This window comes from Bombina bombina, chromosome 2 (genome assembly GCF_027579735.1).
Source record: "Bombina bombina isolate aBomBom1 chromosome 2, aBomBom1.pri, whole genome shotgun sequence".
Lineage (NCBI taxonomy): Eukaryota > Metazoa > Chordata > Amphibia > Anura > Bombinatoridae > Bombina > Bombina bombina.
This window is the reverse complement of record NC_069500.1, coordinates 603013012-603036260: the sequence shown is the minus strand read 5'-3', so window position 1 is coordinate 603036260 and position 23249 is coordinate 603013012. Positions and strand designations below refer to the sequence as shown.

At 38.5% G+C, this 23249-nt stretch overlaps 1 protein-coding gene across 3 annotated transcripts in view; it reads right to left on the bottom strand.

The window, feature by feature from the left end:
- Nucleotides 1-23249, bottom strand: part of APBA1 (amyloid beta precursor protein binding family A member 1) — a 458099-nt gene that overhangs the window by 41983 nt on the left and 392867 nt on the right. For all 3 annotated transcript variants that reach the window (XR_008400662.1, XM_053702520.1, XM_053702519.1), the window contains exons 9-11: nucleotides 20476-20661; nucleotides 16934-17113; nucleotides 2305-2517 (exon numbers count right to left, since the gene is read on the bottom strand). Coding sequence is in view for 2 of the 3 variants with exons in the window: in XM_053702520.1 (XP_053558495.1) it covers nucleotides 2305-2517; nucleotides 16934-17113; nucleotides 20476-20661 (579 nt within the window). In the remaining variant the exon portion in view is untranslated. The remainder of the gene's footprint in view (nucleotides 1-2304; nucleotides 2518-16933; nucleotides 17114-20475; nucleotides 20662-23249) is intronic.

Genomic DNA, 23249 nt, shown 5'->3' with positions numbered 1-23249 from the left:
ATGGCAAAATGAACTAAATATAGAAATATCTCCCAAAGACTGGGACAAAATCTTTATGAAAACCAAAAGGGCCTCGGTTTCGGCACAACTGCAGGAAATGCACTATAAGCTGCTGAGCCGGTGGTACCTCACCCCTTCGAGGCTTCACAGGATCTACCCCCAAGCCGGGAGGGAATGCTGGAGGGGATGTGGAGGCGAAGGAACTATACTACACATATGGTGGGACTGCCCGCGTATTCAGCCGTTCTGGGAGGAGGTGCTGGGAGAGATGAGTAAACGACTTAAGATCATAATTCCTCCAAAGCCAACATACTTGATCTCCCATGGTTACCCCAAGATAATTGGAGAGGACAAATACCTTCTCTTCCCTTTTGATGATGAGCAGTGCTAAGGGGCTCATCCCAGCCCACTGGAAAAGCACACAGATCCCCAGCGGGAGGGAGTGGGAGGACAGGGTGGGGGAACTCTTGAGACTGGAACGCTATCACTTTCTAAAAACTGACAAACTTGCAACACACGAAATGATGACTTTGATTTGGGAGGGTAGAGAATTCTAACCCACTTCATATAGACCCTGTAGGTTCTCGAGGAAAGAACCCTCTGACAAACACCCAGTGCCCTGGCCCTCCTCCCCCACCCCTCTCCTCCTCCCTACCACTCTCCCCCCTCCCTCCCACTTCTTTTTTTTTTTTTTTTTTTTTCTCCTCCCCCTTCCTCTCTTTCCCCCTCAACATATACTTGCTTAGCACTACCTTCCACCTAAACTTTTCTTTTCTAAGACTTTGTCTACGCTCATATCAATGAGTAAACATCAGGTATCTAGAAATTTCCAGCAGTGTGACCCTGAAAAGCTGGAAACCTAAGCAATATATAAAAATCTGCCTGATGCATCTTTCAAAATGTTAATATTCAGTTTATCAGTTAATATTTCTTAGGAAACTGTAATCTTACATAGAAATAACAAGCTCAATGGTCATGTTTAATAAGAAAGAAGTAATGGACAAGGTTGAGATCTTAATGCATATTGGACGACATCCTCTCTATGACCACTATATTATATAAATAACTGTAGACACATTAGAGGAACCAGTTACAGCACTTTATTCATATGTAAAAGCCTTTATGCCTGTAAATAATTTAATATGTAATGTGTAACTCAACTTGTCTTCAATAAAGCTTGGTTTTGCAAAAAAAAAAAAATGTGTTTCAGCATCTAGCTATAAAAAGCACAATTTAATGTTCAATTTATTTATTTAGAGATGTTCTTTACAGAAAACTAAAAAAACTGCAAAATAAAGTTTCTAATACAAAATTCCAAAAATGCTCGTAACTCAATTGTAAAAACAAAGCACATCATTGGTTTACCTTATTTTTTTAATGATGTCATATATTAGCATAACAAAAATAATGTTACATAATTCTGCACATAGTTTTTAGCCCCCCAAAGTTATAATTACCTTGTTTCCTCTCCAGGCTCTTCTGATCAGATGTTCTTTTAAAAAGCGATTTGCAGGCGCCCGATCGTGCTACTGAACTAAAAGTAATGTGCTCCCGCTACCAGACCAGACCGTGAATGTGCTACACTTAGTTCAATAGCTCAATCAGACTCGCTGTGATTAGACAACGCCACTGCAAATCAATTTTGAAAAGAAGACCTAATCAGAAGAAACTGGAGAGAAAACAAAGTAAGTATAACTTTGGGGGGGGGGCTAAAAACTCTGAAAGCTTTTGTTTTTTCAAGCAGTCGCTAAGATGTTACATGATTCTGCACATAGTGCAGAATTATGTAACATTATTCTTTTTGTTTACTGTCCCTTTAATTGAAATATTGCTATTTATCAAAAAGATGGGAATGATGAATATTTAAAGGGATATTAAACAGTTTGCTTCATTGTTATAATAAAAAAGCACTAAGCAGTGGGTTACATTTAATAGAAATCATTTCAATATTTATTATTTATAATTTTAAAATGATTTTAACTTTTCTTTCTTTTTTCACGTAATTTGTACAGTGTCTGTTACGCCCTGCCACGGCACCACAAGAGGGTCTGGGTTTCAACATGAAGGTATATCTAACTTGATGTAATTTGCTGGTTTACTAATCAGATAATGCTGATTTTTACATAATCTGTATCTTTTCATATTTACTTTGACTAAATAGATTTGTTTTTTACTAAAGAAGTACTATTTCATATCCCTTTAATGGTGTCCTATTCTAAACAGCAATAATTTTGCAATATCAACTGGCTTTGCCGATTTAAGCCTTAGTATGAAAAAATATGATTATTATTCCAGGCCTCTTACCTTTATGATGCTCTGACAGGTTGACAATGGTAAACCAACCAGGCTTGTACCATTGATAGACATTATTTGATCCCCAATATTAAGCTTTCCGGATTTTTCTGCAGGGCCACCATGCATCATGTTAGCTATGATAACTGTAGGCAGAATGGACCCCCAGCCAGATTCTACAATCACAACGCCTAAAATTTCACCCTTTTGCTTCTCTATAAAAACCTGGAAAAAGAAGAAAAAACATAATTTATGCTTACCTGATAAATTCCTTTCTTCTGTTGTGTGATCAGTCCACGGGTCATCATTACTTCTGGGATATAACTCCTCCCCAACAGGAAATGCAAGAGGATTCACCCAGCAGAGCTGTATATAGCTCCTCCCCTCTACGTCAGTCCCAGTCATTCGACCAAGAATCAACGAGAAAGGAGTAACCAAGGGTGAAGTGGTGACTGGAGTATAATTTAAAAAATATTTACCTGCCTTAAAAACAGGGCGGGCCGTGGACTGATCACACAACAGAAGAAAGGAATTTATCAGGTAAGCATAAATTATGTTTTCTTCTGTTATGTGTGATCAGTCCACGGGTCATCATTACTTCTGGGATACCAATACCAAAGCAAAAGTACACGGATGACGGGAGGGATAGGCAGGCTCATTATACAGAAGGAACCACTGCCTGAAGAACCTTTCTCCCAAAAATAGCCTCCGAAGAAGCAAAAGTGTCAAATTTGTAAAATTTGGAAAAAGTATGAAGCGAAGACCAAGTTGCAGCCTTGCAAATCTGTTCAACAGAGGCCTCATTCTTAAAGGCCCAAGTGGAAGCCACAGCTCTAGTGGAGTGAGCTGTAATTCTTTCAGGAGGCTGCTGTCCAGCAGTCTCATAGGCTAAACGTATTATGCTACGAAGCCAAAAAGAGAGAGAGGTAGCAGAAGCTTTTTGACCTCTCCTCTGTCCAGAATAAACGACAAACAGGGAAGAAGTTTGGCGAAAATCTTTAGTTGCCTGCAAGTAGAACTTGAGGGCACGAACTACATCCAGATTGTGTAGAAGACGTTCCTTCTTTGAAGAAGGATTTGGACACAAGGATGGAACAACAATCTCTTGATTGATATTCCTGTTAGTGACTACCTTAGGTAAGAACCCAGGTTTAGTACGCAGAACTACCTTGTCTGAGTGAAAAATCAGATAAGGAGAATCACAATGTAAAGCTGATAACTCAGAGACTCTTCGAGCCGAGGAAATAGCCATTAAAAACAGAACTTTCCAAGATAACAATTTTATATCAATGGAATGAAGGGGTTCAAACGGAACACCCTGTAAAACGTTAAGAACTAAGTTTAAACTCCATGGCGGAGCAACAGCTTTAAACACAGGCTTGATCCTAGCTAAAGCCTGACAAAAAGCCTGGACGTCTGGATTTTCTGACAGACGCCTGTGTAACAAGATGGACAGAGCTGAAATCTGTCCCTTTAATGAACTAGCTGATAAACCCTTTTCTAACCCTTCTTGTAGAAAAGACAATATCCTAGAGATCCTAACCTTACTCCAGGAGTAATGTTTGGATTCGCACCAGTATAGGTATTTACGCCATATTTTATGGTAAATCTTTCTGGTAACAGGCTTCCTAGCCTGTATCAGGGTATCAATAACCGACTCAGAAAAACCACGTTTTGATAAAATCAAACGTTCAATTTCCAAGCAGTCAGCTTCAGAGAAGTTAGATTTTGATGTTTGAATGGACCCTGTATCAGAAGGTCCTGTCTTAGAGGTAGAGACCAAGGCGGACAGGATGACATGTCCACTAGATCTGCATACCAAGTCCTGCGTGGCCATGCAGGCGCTATTAGAATCACTGATGCTCTCTCCTGCTTGATTTTGGCAATCAATCGAGGAAGCAGCGGAAAGGGTGGAAACACATAAGCCATCCCGAAGTTCCAAGGTGCTGTCAAAGCATCTATCAGAACCGCTCCCGGATCCCTGGATCTGGACCCGTAGCGAGGAAGTTTGGCGTTCTGGCGAGACGCCATGAGATCTATCTCTGGTTTGCCCCAACGTTGAAGTATTTGGGCAAAGACCTCCGGATGAAGTTCCCACTCCCCCGGATGAAAAGTCTGGCGACTCAAGAAATCCGCCTCCCAGTTCTCCACTCCCGGGATGTGGATTGCTGACAGGTGGCAAGAGTGAGACTCTGCCCAGCGAATTATCTTTGATACTTCCACCATTGCTAGGGAGCTTCTTGTCCCTCCCTGATGGTTGATGTAAGCTACAGTCGTGATGTTGTCCGACTGAAACCTGATGAACCCCCGAGTTGTTAATTGGGGCCAAGCTAGAAGGGCATTGAGAACTGCCCTCAATTCCAGAATGTTTATTGGAAGGAGACTCTCCTCCTGATTCCATAGTCCCTGAGCCTTCAGAGAATTCCAGACAGCGCCCCAACCTAGTAGGCTGGCGTCTGTTGTTACAATTGTCCAGTCTGGCCTGCTGAATGGCATCCCCCTGGACAGGTGTGGCCGATGAAGCCACCATAGAAGAGAATTTCTGGTCTCTTGATTCAGATTCAGAGTAGGGGACAAATCTGAGTAATCCCCATTCCACTGACTTAGCATGCATAATTGCAGAGGTCTGAGGTGTAGGCGTGCAAAAGGTACTATGTCCATTGCCGCTACCATTAAGCCGATCACCTCCATGCATTGAGCTACTGACGGGTGTTGAATGGAATGAAGGACACGGCATGCATTTTGAAGCTTTGTTAACCTGTCCTCTGTCAGGTAAATCTTCATTTCTACAGAATCTATAAGAGTCCCCAAGAATGGAACTCTTGTGAGAGGAAAAAGAGAACTCTTCTTTTCGTTCACTTTCCATCCATGCGACCTTAGAAATGCCAGAACTAACTCTGTATGAGACTTGGCAGTTTGAAAGCTTGAAGCTTGTATTAGAATGTCGTCTAGGTATGGAGCTACCGAAATCCCTCGCGGTCTTAGTACCGCCAGAAGGGCACCCAGAACCTTTGTGAAGATTCTTGGAGCCGTAGCCAATCCGAATGGAAGAGCTACAAACTGGTAGTGCCTGTCTAAGAAGGCAAACCTTAGATACCGGTGATGATCTTTGTGGATCGGTATGTGAAGGTAAGCATCCTTTAAATCCACAGTGGTCATGTACTGACCCTCTTGGATCATGGGTAAGATTGTCCGAATAGTTTCCATTTTGAACGATGGAACTCTTAGGAATTTGTTTAGAATCTTTAAATCTAAGATTGGCCTGAAAGTTCCCTCTTTTTTGGGAACCACAAACAGGTTTGAGTAGAACCCTTGTCCTTGTTCCGATCGCGGAACCGGATGGATCACTCCCATTATTAACAGATCTTGTACGCAGCGTAGAAATGCTTCTTTCTTTATCTGGTTTGTTGACAACCTTGACAGATGAAATCTCCCTCTTGGGGGAGATAATTTGAAGTCTAGAAGGTATCCCTGAGATATGATCTCTAGTGCCCAGGGATCCTGAACATCTCTTGCCCAGGCCTGGGCGAAGAGAGAGAGTCTGCCCCCCACTAGATCCGGTCCCGGATCGGGGGCTCTCGGTTCATGCTGTCTTAGGGGCAGCAGCAGGTTTCCTGGTCTGCTTGCTCTTGTTCCAGGACTGGTTAGGCTTCCAGCCTTGCCTGTAACGAGCAACAGCTCCTTCCTGTTTTGGTGCAGTGGAGGTTGATGCTGCTCCTGTTTTGAAGTTCCGAAAGGGACGAAAATTAGACTGTCTAGCCTTAGCTTTGGCTTTGTCTTGAGGTAGGGCGTGGCCCTTACCTCCTGTAATGTCAGCGATAATCTCTTTCAAACCGGGCCCAAATAAAGACTGCCCCTTGAAAGGTATATTAAGTAATTTGGACTTAGAAGTAACATCAGCTGACCAGGATTTTAGCCACAGCGCCCTACGTGCCTGTATGGCGAATCCTGAGTTCTTAGCCGTAAGTTTGGTTAAATGTACTACGGCCTCCGAAATGAAGGAATTAGCTAGTTTAAGGACTCTAAGTCTGTCCGTAATGTCGTCTAGCGTAGATGAACTAAGGTTCTCTTCAAGCGACTCAATCCAAAATGCTGCCGCAGCCGTAATCGGCGCGATACATGCAAGGGGTTGTAATATAAAACCTTGTTGAACAAACATTTTCTTAAGGTAACCCTCTAATTTTTTATCCATTGGATCTGAGAAAGCACAGCTATCCTCCACCGGGATAGTGGTACGCTTAGCTAAAGTAGAAACTGCTCCCTCCACCTTGGGGACCGTTTGCCATAAGTCCCGAGTGGTGGCGTCTATTGGAAACATCTTTCTAAATATTGGAGGGGGTGAGAACGGCACACCGGGTCTATCCCACTCCTTAGTAACAATTTCAGTTAGTCTCTTAGGTATAGGAAAAACGTCAGTACTCGCCGGTACCGCAAAGTATTTATCCAACCTACACAGTTTCTCTGGTATTGCAACGGTGTTACAATCGTTGAGAGCTGCTAAGACCTCCCCTAGTAATACACGGAGGTTCTCCAATTTAAATTTAAAATTTGAAATATCTGAGTCCAATCTATTTGGATCAGAACCGTCACCCACAGAATGAAGCTCTCCGTCCTCATGCTCTGCGAGCTGTGACGCAGTATCAGACATGGCCCTAGCATTGTCAGCGCACTCTGTTCTCACCCCAGAGTGATCACGCTTGCCTCTTAGTTCTGGTAATTTAGACAAAACTTCAGTCATAACAGTAGCCATATCTTGTAATGTTATCTGTAATGGCCGCCCAGATGTACTAGGCGCCAAAATATCACGCACCTCCCGGGCGGGAGATGCAGGTACTGCCGCGTGAGGCGAGTTAGTCGGCATAACTCTCCCCTCGCTGTTTGGTGAAATTTGTTCACATTGTACAGATTGACTTTTATTTAAAGTAGCATCAATACAGTTAGTACATAAATTTCTATTGGGCTCCACCTTGGCTGGAACAAATGACACAGATATCTTCCTCTGAGTCAGACATGTTTAACACACTAGCAAAAAACTTACAACTTGGTTATAATCTTTTTTAGCAAAAAAACGTACTGTGCCTCAAAGAGGTACTAACGATTAAATGACAGTTGAAATAATGAACTGAAAAACAGTTATAGCATCAAACTTTAAAACAACAAAACTTTTAGCAAAAGTTTGTTCCCATTAGTAAAATAACATAATTAAATTTGACATAAAAAATACAAAGCAACGTTTTTATTCACAGTCACTATAAGAGTTCTCACAGCTCTGCTGAGAGAATTTACCTCCCTTCAAAGAAGTTTGAAGACCCCTGAGATCTATCAGAGATGAACCGGATCATGCAGGAAATATAAAAGTAACTGACTGGTATTTTTTTGATGCGTAGCAAAGAGCGCCAAAAACGGCCCCTCCCTCTCCCACACAGCAGTGAAGAGAAACGAAACTGTCACAATTAAAGCAAAAAAAAAAACTGCCAAGTGGAAAATAATGCCCAAATAATTATTCACACAGTACCTCAGCAATGTAAACGATTCTACATTCCAGCAAAAACGTTTAACATGATAAATAGTTATTAAAAAGGATTAGTGACCTTTAACAGAGTAGTTCCGGTGAAATACCATCCCCAGAATACTGAAGTGTATACATACATGTCATTTTAACGGTATGGCAGGATTTTCTCATCAATTCCATTCAGAAAATAAAAACTGCTACATACCTCAATGCAGATTCATCTGCCCGCTGTCCCCTGATCTGAAGCCTTTACCTCCCTCAGATGGCCGAGAACAGCAATATGATCTTAACTACTCCGGTTAAAATCATAGTAAAAAACTCTGACAGATTCTTCCTCAAACTCTGCCAGAGAAGTAATAACACGCTCCGGTGCTATTTTAAAATAACAAACTTTTGATTGAAGTCATAAAAACTAAGTATAATCACCATAGTCCTCTCACACATCCTATCTAGTCGTTGGGTGCAAGAGAATGACTGGGACTGACGTAGAGGGGAGGAGCTATATACAGCTCTGCTGGGTGAATCCTCTTGCATTTCCTGTTGGGGAGGAGTTATATCCCAGAAGTAATGATGACCCGTGGACTGATCACACATAACAGAAGAAACAATGTTACACTTGCATAAAAGCCTCTTCTATATATAACAGACATAAAGGCTGTAGTTGTTTTGCACATCAGTGTGTGTTTTATTCTGTTTGACAAAGAGCAGGTATTTGACATAAGAGTAGCTATATGCAGACGTACAAGAACATATTCCAGTTTTCTGCATAAGGAAAACTATAACATACTTTCTTGTTCTTACCAAACGACATTATTCATCATTATTAAATATTTCAAGAAGAGGGGAACAATGACAAATACCAATATTTATACATAAGTAGTTGGAGCCAGTGAGATATTGAAATCAAGCTAAAAAATTAGATATTCCACATCTGCTCTAAAATTCCAGGCCATAGAAAACAATGAAAACAAACTTAGAATGTAATAAATTAAAATGAGCAAGATATATTACTTAAAGGGCATAATACCCAATTTTTCTCATGTTCAGACAGATCATACAATTTTTTACAACTCGACTCATTCTCTTGGTATCCTTTGTTGAACAAGCAGCAATACACTACAGGGAGGTAGCTGTACAACTCAGATGAGCCATTGACAAGAGGCATATATTTACAACCAAAAATAAGCAGCTAGCTTCCTTTAGTGCATTGCTGCTTACAAGCCTACCTAGGTATGATTTTCAACAAAGGATACCAAGATAATAATGCAAATAAGTAAGAGTAAAATGGAAAGTTGTTTACAATTAGATGCTCTATCTGAATCATAAAAGTGTAATGTTGACTTTACTGTTTAGTTAAGATGGCCAACTTATACAAGATCTGTTCAATATGGCTGAATTATTATATCCCTGAATTATTCAAAACAAACAAGGCCATACAAGCATGAGAAATAGACGATTTATAAACAGAACCCAATGCCTGAGAAATCTTGGGAATGACCACTCTGTTGGGCTCCAATATATATTGTATGAGACTCTATAAATCCAGGTAACTCTCATGGAGGTCATCCAAGTTGAGCAAGAAACTATAAATGATTGTGGGTGTCACAATCTTCTTTGTTTCTATGCAGAAAAAAAGTGTCTGCAATGCTTGCCAGAATACAGCCAATTAAGAGTGGAAATGTTTTAGTTTAATGGTCATGCTGATAACTCCCTCTTGTCCATCTTTGAGAAGTAATCCTGTTTTAGCTCTCTGAAGAAAACCCACCAATTTGATTTTTTGGCCTAGTTTAAACTTGTATTTTGACGTCTTTGTCTTGACCCACTGTGACTTGCCTGGACTCTGAATTATTACTTTGGCATTGACTATACCTGGATTTTGATCTGACCTTGCCCTCTGTATACCCTGCCTGGACACTTAGGGCCTGATAATCTAAAGCTATCTGCGCTAGAGAGATTATCTAAGAAGTCTCACCAGAGCTGTCCACAAGGGCCTCTTTGTAAGGATCCTATTTCTTACCAACCTTTTTTTTTTTTTTATAAGGTTGGAGTAGCTGAGAGTTAAATTAAGGTTGCTGCTGCACAGAGTAGGTGGGGATATCCTCTCACTTGAACACCTAAGTACGTTTCACCTGATTGCGCTTTTTCCAGGCTTCTTACAAAAGGGACCTTTGTGGACATTTGGAGAAGGTGGGCATCTCTTATTATTCAATCAGTGTTTACCATCCTGCTATGATAGAGGTTGAGCCCCTTAGCAGTCTTACTGTATCTGCTGAAAGACATCACCAGCGTAGAGCGTGACCAGGTTTAAACAACACCATCTCCACTGTACGACAAGGCTGAGTGATCAGCGTAGAGGGCACAGTCTCCAATTCTGCATAAGACTAGCATTCTATAACCGCCAAATAAGTGCTTCCTGCTATGATAGAGGCATATTAATATCTCATGTACGCAGCCTCAGTTTTCATCCTTACCCTTTTTTAATATTGATTTATGGATTCATGACCCTCTACCTCCGTATACAAAATAGAGAATATACATAAACCGGATAGATTGTGCTGTGTTTAATTTTAACTTCCAATATTATATGACTTTTGTCTGCAACAATTGCTGTACTTTTCTAGAGATGGGGCTTTCTATTTGGGGAGGAACCTCACCACACGATAATCTGGATTTCTATATATGTCTTTTTGATCTGCTTTACATCATTAACTATTTTTTTTTACCTTTGAGCTCATTTAAGTTTAATGCTTTTTCTAATAAATTGCAAGAGAACTGCGTATAGGTTCCTTTGTTCTTGTATTATATTATACTTACTAATCCTTTCTTTCATGTAATTAGCAAGAGTCCATGAGCTAGTGACGTATGGGATATACATTCCTACCAGGAGGGGCAAAGTTTCCCAAACCTCAAAATGCCTATAAATACACCCCTCACCACACCCACAATTCAGTTTTTACAAACTTTGCCTCCGATGGAGGTGGTGAAGTAAGTTTGTGCTAGATTCTACGTTGATATGCGCTCCGCAGCAAGTTGGAGCCCGGTTTTCCTCTCAGCGTGCAGTGAATGTCAGAGGGATGTGAGGAGAGTATTGCCTATTTGAATGCAGTGATCTCCTTCTACGGGGTCTATTTCATAGGTTCTCTGTTATCGGTCGTAGAGATTCATCTCTTACCTCCCTTTTCAGATCGACGATATACTCTTATATATACCATTACCTCTGCTGATTCTCGTTTCAGTACTGGTTTGGCTATCTGCTATATGTAGATGAGTGTCCTGGGGTAAGTAAGTCTTATTTTCTGTGACACTCCAAGCTATGGTTAGGCACTTTGTTTATAAAGTTCTAAATATATGTATTCAAACATTTATTTGCCTTGACTCAGAATGTTCAACTTTCCTTATTTTCAGACAGTCAGTTTCATATTTGGGATAATGCATTTTGATTTGACCATTTTTTCTTACCTTAAAATTTGACTTTTTCCCTGTGGGCTGTTAGGCTCGCGGGGGCTGAAAATGCTTCATTTTATTGCGTCATTCTTGGCGCGGACTTTTTTGGCGCAAAAATTCTATTTCCGTTTCCGGCGTCATACGTGTCGCCGGAAGTTGCGTCATTTTTTGACGTTATTTCGCGCCAAAAATGTCGGCGTTCCGGATGTGGCGTCATTTTTGGCGCCAAAAAGCATTTAGGCGCCAAATAATGTGGGCGTCTTATTTGGCGCGAAAAAATATGGGCGTCGCTTTTGTCTCCACATTATTTAAGTCTCATTTTTTATTGCTTCTGGTTGCTAGAAGCTTGTTCTTTGGCATTTTTTCCCATTCCTGAAACTGTCATTTAAGGAATTTGATCAATTTTGCTTTATATGTTGTTTTTTCTCTTACATATTGCAAGATGTCTCACGTTGCATCTGAGCCAGAAGATACTACAGGAAAATCGCTGTCAAGTGCTGAATCTACCAAAGCTAAGTGTATCTGCTGTAAACTTTTGGTAGCTATTTCTCCAGCTGTTGTTTGTATTGATTGTCATGACAAACTTGTTAAAGCAGATAATATTTCCTTTAGTAAAGTACCATTGCCTGTTGCAGTTCCCTCAACATCTAAGGTGCAGAATGTTCCTGATAATATAAGAGATTTTGTTTCTGAATCCATAACGAAGGCTATGTCTGTTATTTCTCCTTCTAGTAAACGTAAAAAATCTTTTAAAACTTCTCTCCCTACAGATGAATTTTTAAATGAACATCATCATTCTGATTCTGATGACTCCTCTGGTTCAGAGGATTCTGTCTCTGAGGTTGATGCTGATAAATCTTCATATTTATTTAAAATGGAATTTATTCGTTCTTTACTTAAAGAAGTTCTAATTGCTTTAGAAATAGAGGATTCTGGTCCTCTTGATACTAATTCTAAACGTTTAGATAAGGTATTTAAAGCTCCTGTGGTTATTCCAGAAGTTTTTCCTGTTCCTAATGCTATTTCTGCAGTAATTTCCAAAGAATGGGATAAATTGGGTAATTCATTTACTCCTTCTAAACGTTTTAAGCATTTATATCCTGTGCCGTCTGACAGATTAGAATTTTGGGACAAAATCCCTAAAGTTGATGGGGCTATTTCTACCCTTGCTAAACGTACTACTATTCCTACGTCAGATGGTACTTCGTTTAAGGATCCTCTAGATAGGAAAATTGAGTCCTTTCTAAGAAAAGCTTATCTGTGTTCAGGTAATCTTCTTAGACCTGCTATATCTTTGGCTGATGTTGCTGCAGCTTCAACTTTTTGGTTGGAAACTTTAGCGCAACAAGTAACACATCGTGATTCTCATGACATTATTATTCTTCTTCAGCATGCTAATAATTTTATCTGTGATGCCATTTTTGATATTATCAGAGTTGATGTCAGGTTTATGTCTCTAGCTATTTTAGCTAGAAGAGCTTTATGGCTTAAAACTTGGAATGCTGATATGGCTTCTAAATCAACTTTACTTTCTATTTCTTTCCAGGGTAACAAATTATTTGGTTCTCAGTTGGATTCCATCATTTCAACTGTTACTGGTGGGAAAGGAACTTTTTTACCACAGGATAAAAAATCTAAAGGTAAAAGCAGAGCTAATAATCGTTTTCGTTCCTTTCGTTTCAACAAAGAACAAAAGCCTGATCCTTCATCCTCAGGAGCAGTTTCAGTTTGGAAACCATCTCCAGTCTGGAATAAATCCAAGCCAGCTAGAAAGGCAAAGCCTGCTTCTAAGTCCACATGAAGGTGCGGCCCTCATTCCAGCTCAGCTGGTAGGGGGCAGGTTACGTTTTTTCAAGGAAATTTGGATCAATTCTGTTCACAATCTTTGGATTCAGAACATTGTTTCAGAAGGGTACAGAATTGGTTTCAAGATAAGACCTCCTGCAAAGAGATTTTTTCTTTCCCGTGTCCCAGTAAATCCAGTAAAAGCTCAAGCATTTCTGAAATGTGTTTCAGATCTAGAGTTGACTGGAGTAATTATGCCAGTTCCAGTTCAGGAACAGGGGATGGGATTTTATTCAAATCTCTTCATTGTACCAAAGAAGGAGAATTCCTTCAGACCAGTTCTGGATCTAAAAATATTGAATCGTTATGTAAGGATACCAACGTTCAAAATGGTAACTATAAGGACTATCTTGCCTTTTGTTCTGCAAGGCAATTATATGTCCACAATAGATTTACAGGATGCATATCTGCATATTCCGATTCATCCAGATCATTTTCAGTTCCTGAGATTCTCTTTTCTGGACAAGCATTACCAGTTTGTGGCTCTGCCGTTTGGCCTAGCTACAGCTCCAAGAATTTTTACAAAGGTTCTCGGTGCCCTTCTGTCTGTAATCAGAGAACAGGGTATTGTGGTATTTCCTTATTTGGACGATATCTTGGTACTTGCTCAGTCTTTACATTTAGCAGAATCTCATACGAATCGACTTGTGTTGTTTCTTCAAGATCATGGTTGGAGGATCAATTTACCAAAAAGTTCTTTGATTCCTCAGACAAGGGTAACCTTTCTGGGTTTCCAGATGGATTCAGTGTCCATGACTCTGTCTTTAACAGACAAGAGACGTCTAAAATTGAGTGCAGCTTGTCGAAACCTTCAGTCACAATCATTCCCTTCGGTAGCCTTATGCATGGAAATTCTAGGTCTTATGACTGCTGCATCGGACGCGATCCCCTTTGCTCGTTTTCACATGCGACCTCTTCAGCTCTGTATGCTGAAGCAATGGTGCAAGGATTACACGAAGATATCTCAAACAATATCTTTAAAACCGATTGTTCGGCACTCTCTAACATGGTGGACAGATCACCATCGTTTAATTCAGGGGGCTTCTTTTGTGCTTCCGACCTGGACTGTAATTTCAACAGATGCAAGTCTCACGGGTTGGGGAGCTGTGTGGGGATCTCTGACGGCACAGGGAGTTTGGGAATCTCAGGAGGTGAGATTACCTATCAATATCTTGGAACTCCGTGCAATTTTCAGAGCTCTTCAGTTTTGGCCTCTTCTGAAGAGAGAATCGTTCATTTGTTTTCAGACAGACAATGTCACAACTGTGGCATACATCAATCATCAAGGAGGGACTCACAGTCCTCTGGCTATGAAAGAAGTATCTCGAATTTTGGTTTGGGCGGAATTCAGCTCCTGTCTAATCTCTGCGGTTCATATCCCAGGTGTAGACAATTGGGAAGCGGATTATCTAAGTCGCCAAACGTTGCATCCGGGCGAATGGTCTCTTCACCCAGAGGTATTTCTTCAGATTGTTCAAATGTGGGAACTTCCAGAAATAGATCTGATGGCGTCCCATCTAAACAAGAAACTTCCCAGGTATCTGTCCAGATCCCGGGATCCTCAGGCGGAGGCAGTGGATGCATTATCACTTCCTTGGAAGTATCATCCTGCCTATATCTTTCCGCCTCTAGTTCTTCTTCCAAGAGTGATCTCCAAGATTCTGAAGGAATGCTCGTTTGTTCTGCTGGTAGCTCCAGTATGGCCTCACAGGTTTTGGTATGCGGATCTTGTCCGGATGGCCTCTTGCCAACCGTGGACTCTTCCGTTAAGACCAGACCTTCTGTCACAAGGTCCTTTTTTCCATCAGGATCTGAAATCCTTAAATTTAAAGGTATGGAGATTGAACGCTTGATTCTTGGTCAAAGAGGTTTCTCTGACTCCGTGATTAATACTATGTTACAGGCTCGTAAATCTGTATCTCGAGAGATATATTATAGAGTCTGGAAGACTTATATTTCTTGGTGTCTTTCTCATCATTTTTCTTGGCATTCTTTTAGAATACCGAGAATTTTACAGTTTCTTCAGGATGGTTTAGATAAGGGTTTGTCCGCAAGTTCTTTGAAAGGACAAATCTCTGCTCTTTCTGTTCTTTTTCACAGAAAGATAGCTATTCTTCCTGATATTCATTGTTTTGTACAAGCTTTGGTTCGTATAAAACCTGTCATTAAGTCAATTTCTCCTCCTTGGAGTTTGAATTTGGTTCTGGGAGCTCTTCAAGCTCCTCCGTTTGAACCTATGCATTCATTGGACATTAAATTACTTTCTTGGAAAGTTTTGTTCCTTTTGGCCATCTCTTCTGCCAGAAGAGTTTCTGAATTATCTGCTCTTTCTTGTGAGTCTCCTTTTCTGATTTTTCATCAGGATAAGGCGGTGTTGCGAACTTCTTTTGAATTTTTACCTAAAGTTGTGAATTCCAACAACATTAGTAGAGAAATTGTGGTTCCTTCATTATGTCCTAATCCTAAGAATTCTAAGGAGAAATCGTTGCATTCTTTGGATGTTGTTAGAGCTTTGAAATATTATGTTGAAGCTACGAAATCTTTCCGTAAGACTTCTAGTCTATTTGTTATCTTTTCCGGTTCTAGAAAAGGCCAGAAAGCTTCTGCCATTTCTTTGGCATCTTGGTTGAAATCTTTAATTCATCTTGCCTATGTTGAGTCGGGTAAAATTCCGCCTCAGAGAATTACAGCTCATTCTACTAGGACAGTATCTACTTCCTGGGCGTTTAGGAATGAAGCTTCGGTTGACCAGATCTGCAAAGCAGCAACTTGGTCCTCTTTGCATACTTTTACTAAATTCTACCATTTTGATGTATTTTCTTCTTCTGAAGCAGTTTTTGGTAGAAAAGTACTTCAGGCAGCGGTTTCAGTTTGAATCTTCTGTTTGTTTTTCATTAAACTTTATTTTGGGTGTGGATTATTTTCAGCAGGAATTGGCTGTCTTTATTTTATCCCTCCCTCTCTAGTGACTCTTGCGTGGAAAGATCCACATCTTGGGTAATCATTATCCCATACGTCACTAGCTCATGGACTCTTGCTAATTACATGAAAGAAAACATAATTTATGTAAGAACTTACCTGATAAATTCATTTCTTTCATATTAGCAAGAGTCCATGAGGCCCGCCCTTTTTTGTGGTGGTTATGATTTTTTTGTATAAAGCACAATTATTCCAATTCCTTATTTTATATGCTTTCGCACTTTTTTCTTATCACCCCACTTCTTGGCTATTCGTTAAACTGAATTGTGGGTGTGGTGAGGGGTGTATTTATAGGCATTTTGAGGTTTGGGAAACTTTGCCCCTCCTGGTAGGAATGTATATCCCATACGTCACTAGCTCATGGACTCTTGCTAATATGAAAGAAATGAATTTATCAGGTAAGTTCTTACATAAATTATGTTTTTTGACCTAAGAACCGGTATTAGAAGGTACTTCTTGTCCACAATTAATCCACTCTTGAGCAAGCCATTACTTTATTATTAGTGAGAAATACAACCTTGTTCATTAGCCTGTCTTGTTTTGAACCTTGAATTGAATGAATTTGGGCCTGCTCCTGCCCTGTTATTTCTCCAGCCTTGTGTGTACATAGTTACTGCAATGTTATATAACTACAGGTTGCATAACTTTATGGTAGATTACATTTTATAATGGTCCTGCTATACATATTCTTCAATAAGTAGTCCTCTTATCATAACCATAATTGTTACAAAATGGCAGGAAGGAGATGGGCTAAAGCTTTTTGTTATGGGGCACATAGTTTTAGACCCATCATAAAAATATGATAGAACTTAAATATTATTTGTAATCCCAAAGATAACAGAAATTAAATAGAATACTCACATCTTTACAGTTCTCAGACTTTGAGAAATGGATAAGATCATCATTATACATGTCCTGAGTGTTGAGTAAGTCGCTGTATTCCTTTTGGCTCAGATCTTCTGGGTTAATGCCATTTGCTCTGAGGAATTCTTGGTATGCAACACTAAATGCCTGGCCTATGGACTGAGCGATTAGTTGTGCCTGTATTATTTGAGAGAAGGGCAAAAGAGCAGAATGACCAAGACATACACAGAGAGAAAGTGCACAGTACACAGAGTCTTTTGTGAACTATGAAGGATGTTTTTTGTTTTTAATTGCTCTATAATGAATGTCCCATCATTATTTTTTTTCTGAATGAAGTGCAATAACATAACATTTTGATCCCCAAACAATGCAGCTGCAGCTACTTGTGCACCAATCTTATATTTTCTGCCAGGAGCCACTGATGAGGTCATTAAGCACATCACCAATGATGTCATCTTGGGCTCCCAGCTTAGCGATTTTTTAACCTAAAAAATATATCTTTATCCTTATGATGTAAATAAAATGACAAAAAATAGGAATTCCAGTACAATTAAACTGTTTTTCTTATAGATGAGTTGTTTATTGCCATGTAGAAAGGGAAAGAAGCCATACTATATATGTTTTTATTTTACTATAAAGATAATGGTGTAACTGTTCTGCATGTTTAAAACAATTTACTGAAGTGTTCATATAAAATTATAATAGAATAATAATAATATATATGAAAAGGCAAATCAAATATGTAAACCCATAAATATAGTTTCTATCAAAATGGTGTTTCTTTTCAAGTTTTTAATAAAAAATTAATATTGATGCCCAGAGTTCCAGCACAATAACACTGTTGCTAATAAAATGTAACCTAATTAGCATCTGTCTTCTCTTCATGAGCTGCCTGCAAGCAGACCGCAAGCAGTCAGTGGCAATGTATGACCTTGTGGCAAGGTCAGCCAGAATCTATCTGGGCTATGAATACCCTAGAACATTATCTGCGCTTTATGATTCTATTGATGTCTCATGCAATATGAATGAAAACATGTAAAAACAGCAAGGTGAAATAGCAGCAAATCACATAGGTACTTTACATTGGGAAACTACCCAGAAACTATAAAGAGACTAATAATGAAGACTGGTTATACTCAGTCAGTGTTTAGAGCCACTAGTGCAGGTTTGTCCAAAATAAGGCAGAGGGGGCCACATTGCTTTCCCGTCCTAAATTACTTTTTAGATCACATCAGGGCTTGACAAATATATTTCAAAGCTAGGAGCACATAATAAAATAAATAAACCCTTTATTGCTGCTAAAAGAGAACTGCAGCCAGTAACACACAGAGCACACTGGTTAACCAACTGGCAGCCTGTAAGACAGTAATTAAACCCTTGAGAGCAGGTAAACGCTAATGAGTCTCTCGGTGCTTACTTCTAACGAGGCATGCTCACATTGTGGGGACCCACAGGGAGAAACAAGCAAGGCAAAGAGGTAAAAGGAGCGGGGGTGCATTTTGACACTGTGGGGACCCATCATAAGTTCTGAAATCTGCTTCATTACAATATGGATATCTCACACACTGATTTTATTAAACCTTTTACAAAGAGGGATGGAGACCGTTAACATTTTTGCTTCACAAATGTATCCACATTTTAATGGGTCTCTTCTTTAAAAGGAACAGTTTACACCTTGAGAATTGAATATGAAATGTTTAGCTACGTATAATGAAACAATTTTTTCTTGGAACTTAAAACGGAACCCTGCTAAATTATCAAGGCTAACTCTGCTACATATCTATACCTAACTGACTTTATGAGATAACAACTGCTAAACAGTGCACTCTATACTATAAACAGGCCTAGCCTTGTCATCTGCTGACTGAAGCCCAGATTGGCTGTTCCAAATAAGGCAAATGGTAGGTGGAGATTGGCTACTGATAAATAATTGCAGTAAAAAGGATGTTAATGTGTTTTAAAATCGTGAAGACCTGGCTGATATGTTATTCTATAACATAACAGATATGTCTTGTAATTACAAGGTGTTTACTGTCCCTTTAAGGGATAGAAAGTCAAAATTAAATCTGCATGATTCAGATAGAGCATGTATTTTAAGGACACTTTTAAATTAATTTCTATTTACAAACTTCACCTTTGTTGAAAAAGAATATGTACTTAATCAACTACTGTGAGATAGCTGGTGATATTTGTCTCTTGTCATTGACTCACCAGATGTTTTCAGCTAGCTCCATTAGGGCATTATTTTTGTACTTTTATAAACATTTAAGTATTCTCTAGACTGTGTTTATCCCCCTAATGTTTCAGTAATTATTATGCAAAGGTTTATGATAACATAGTGGTGTGAATGTACTTGATGCTTGTACTTAGCACTATGGAATGCGCAGTCCTTCACAGATAACAATAACAACAATATTCTTTTTTTTTTTTTTTAAAGGCAGTGCCATCTTGAATCGAAATACTTTTCTAAAAAGGAGGGGAGAAGATACTACATTTTTCAACCTGGCATCTCATCTTCCTCTCATATATTAAGCGCATAACATAGTGGCAAGACGTGAAATACTTTGTACTAAAAATAAAGCACCTGCCTGAATCTAGAAAGCCCATTTGATTTTACAATGGCATCACTATACACTGTTATATGCTCTCTGATGTTAACACATGGGAAATCTTACTTTTAGAATGGAAGTTTATTTTTTGTTTTTAGATGTATTTTGGGTTGATAAATACTGCTGATCTTACAAGTTTAGAGAATTAACAGGTGTGATGAGACCACTGTATTATGAATGCTCAGATGTGTCCAAATAAACTTTTAAAAAGGGACAGTAAACACTAAATAAATCATTGTTTGAATAATGTATTCAGAACAAAGATTAACCTGAGAATAATTTGTATATGGATATTTAAAAAATATATTAGCTGTTTAAATATTAAAAAAAGGTAATGTTAATGTCAATAAATCAGTGGGTATAACACGCAAAGGACTTCACTTCAATATCCAAAGCTTGATAAAGGTGCAGGAGCCCCAAAACGTTGCTCTCTGTATTAAAAAGGTATCTGTTACCTATTTTTTTGTGTGCTACCTGTGTGTTCTACTATTAATAAATCAGTGGGTGACACAATTTTGTAACCTAGATTACCTTTTCTGCTGAGGCCAATTAGGAATAGTTATAAATGGCTTACTAGAGTGTGCAACCAATGACTGTGTGGAATATAGCTGTGTCTGCACTTCCATGTTTAACATGATTATGAAAGTCAATAATATTCAGAAATAAATTACAAGAAAAGGAGAACAAAATAAAAATTAAAGTATTTTGCAAAGTTGTTTTACTACATGTAACTAAACAGTTTATATTAAAATATTGAGGTATTTAATGTCCCTTTAATTTAGTGTCTAAAAAATCTTCCATTCCCATTCTAAAAGCACAGAATGCTTTATTTTGTTTAGAACTGGTCTATAAATCACCCCTGTCCAGGTATGCCAAAATGTAGCAAATTTCTCATAGTGTAGCAATTGTAATGATTTTAGTGCTACTTACATCTTCAGATTCAAAGACATGGCAGATCATCTTGTACTGTCTTTTGCCATCTTGGGATGGGTGAGACGCCTCTACACTGTCCTGCGAATTGGAGCGAGGCATGCGTCGGCGAGCCATGAGGACCACGATATTCCCAATATCCGCAATGTAAGAGATGGTCCTCAGAGGATGATCCATCATCGTCTCCTGTGGTGAAAAAGAAATCATATTGCGAATAAAGACAAAATAAGCAGACATTTCATTGGACGACACAGACATGTAAAGTCTTGCTAGATGTGGAATTGAACTGAAACATTTTCTTTCCAGTTTTTTGCTTTCCTGTGGCCAATGTCAAAATGACAATGCCTCTCAAAGTAGCTATAAGGCATCCAAAAACCCAGTGTGTATAATGAATAGCACTAGCTGTGATTTGCCTATAGGAAAAGAGGAATCGGCATACAAGACCTGACCTTGGTTGTCTCTTATGAAAGAAGGACTAGAGCTCGAAGTCTATATTTATAATGAGCAGACACATAAATGCCCAGAAAATGACTCTTCCTCAGATATTAAACCTCTTTATCTAACAGCTGTTAGAAGGAACTCTTGACTAACATAAAAAGGACAGATTTATAAAGAAAAAAAATCAATGATAATCACAAAAGTTTTTATTTTCTCAACAACATGACTTTACTAGGGAAATGTCAACAGTAACATGTCCGACACATATAACACTGCAATATCATATCAGTGTGTTACAGGTTAACTTACACTATATATATATATATATATATATATATATATATATATATATATATATATATATACACACACACAAACAATGTAACAAATATGAGTGTTCTCAAACTAGAACCCTAAATTTTAATATGGTGGAAAAGAAATTAAAAACAAACGTGTATACAAAATATAAATGATTATTTTACAAAATCACTAACATTCCAGACCATAATACTCCTTCAGGATTTATTATGCCTTTGAATACTATCAATAGGTCTTGCTTGTGTTAAACTTAGCAAGCAATTTTTTTCAGGTACAATATCTGGTCACCTCACTATGCTTCCGGGACCTGCGTGTTATGTATTTGAATATGGGCACATTAAATAATAAAACTGGCACTTACTTGGCAGAGTGGTGGGAAATGTATAAGTAATAGTAACTTTTAATTATCTACATTATACATTTGTCACCTGTAACAAACTGGAGGTGATACAATTGGAATCTTATATTAAGTTTCCACAATATTGTAGCATCTTCTTACTTAGGTACCGTTATCCTTTAGCAAAGACAAAACAAAGTGCAGCTAGAGTAGCCAGAATGATGATCTACGCTTATTTAAAGGGCCATAATACCCAAATGTTTAAACACTTGAAAGTGGTGCAGTATAGCTGTAAAAAGCTGACTAGAAAATATCACCTGAACATATCTATGTAAAAAAGAAAGATATTTTACCTCAAAAGTTTCTCAGTAGCCACATCCCATTGTAAAGGACTTCTAAGCAACAAATTAGTATGTCTGTCCCGGGACAGCAGAAGGAGCGAGCTTACGCGCACTCTCATCTTATTTCCCTATTCAGCTTAAAGGGACACTGTACCCAAAAATTTTCTTTTGTGATTCAGATAGAGCATGAAATTTTAAGCAACTTTCTAATTTACTCCTATTATCAAATTTTCTTCATTCTCTTGGTATCTTTATTTGAAATGCAAGAATGTAAGTTTAGATGCCGGCCCATTTTTAAGTTGCTTAAAATTGCATGCTCTTTCTGAATTACAAAAGAAAAAATTTGGGTACAGTGTCCCTTTAAGGAAGTTTACAATTAAATCTCATGACAGTTAAGTGAAATCTCATGCGATCACAGTAAAAGAGTTCATGACCTCAGCACTGTTGATACGGATTGGCTGCTGTTTATTTCTTAATTTTTAAAAAAAAAATTTACCTTCAGCTGAGTATACCTTTTTTACACAGAACTTACTCTGCAGAGCTGAGGAAATTGTGAGGTAAAATATCTTCCTTTTTTACATAGAGATGCTCAGGTGATATTTTCCTGTCAGCTTTTTACAGTTATACTGCATCAGTTTCAAGTGATTTAGCATATGAGTATTATGTCCCTTTAACAATCTAGGGGAATAAAAGCTTACATAGTTCTCATTCAATACACTACAGTGTGACTATCCAAATTACACTTTTTATTAAATGCAGGAACTAAAACAAACGGTTAGTGCCCATAATGTGTTAGTGCATAGACAAGCCATTAGGAGATATTAAAGGGACTCCTTACCCTACATTTTCTTCACATTCATTTGTTACCAATTATTCATTTTACCTGCTGGAGTGTATTAAATTGTGTACAAATAGCTCCTTTACTTTGACATTAGTATTTGAAATTGCCTGTGGTATCTCTACCAATACTGAAAGTTTATATAATTACATATAGTCTTTATAAAAGCTGTGTAAACATAACGAGCAGAAGAAATGATACTCTCAGGAAGGGGGGTTATGAGAGATAAGTAATAAAATGTTGATTTACAAATAATTTTCACAGTATTGGGATTTGGTATACAGGCAGAGACAAGGAAGCATTGGTGTATCCAGAAAGTGATAAAATAAGGAGATCTGATTTTCCTGCAAACTTAACCAACTTTTATGGGTTGGGGTCTCAAAGAACAATACCAATACAAAGTTTTTCATTGAAAATATTTATCATTTTGTATTAACATCTCAAAGAGTTTAACAGTTATACAGTATACTGTCCCTTTAAGTACACACTAACAAAAGCCCAC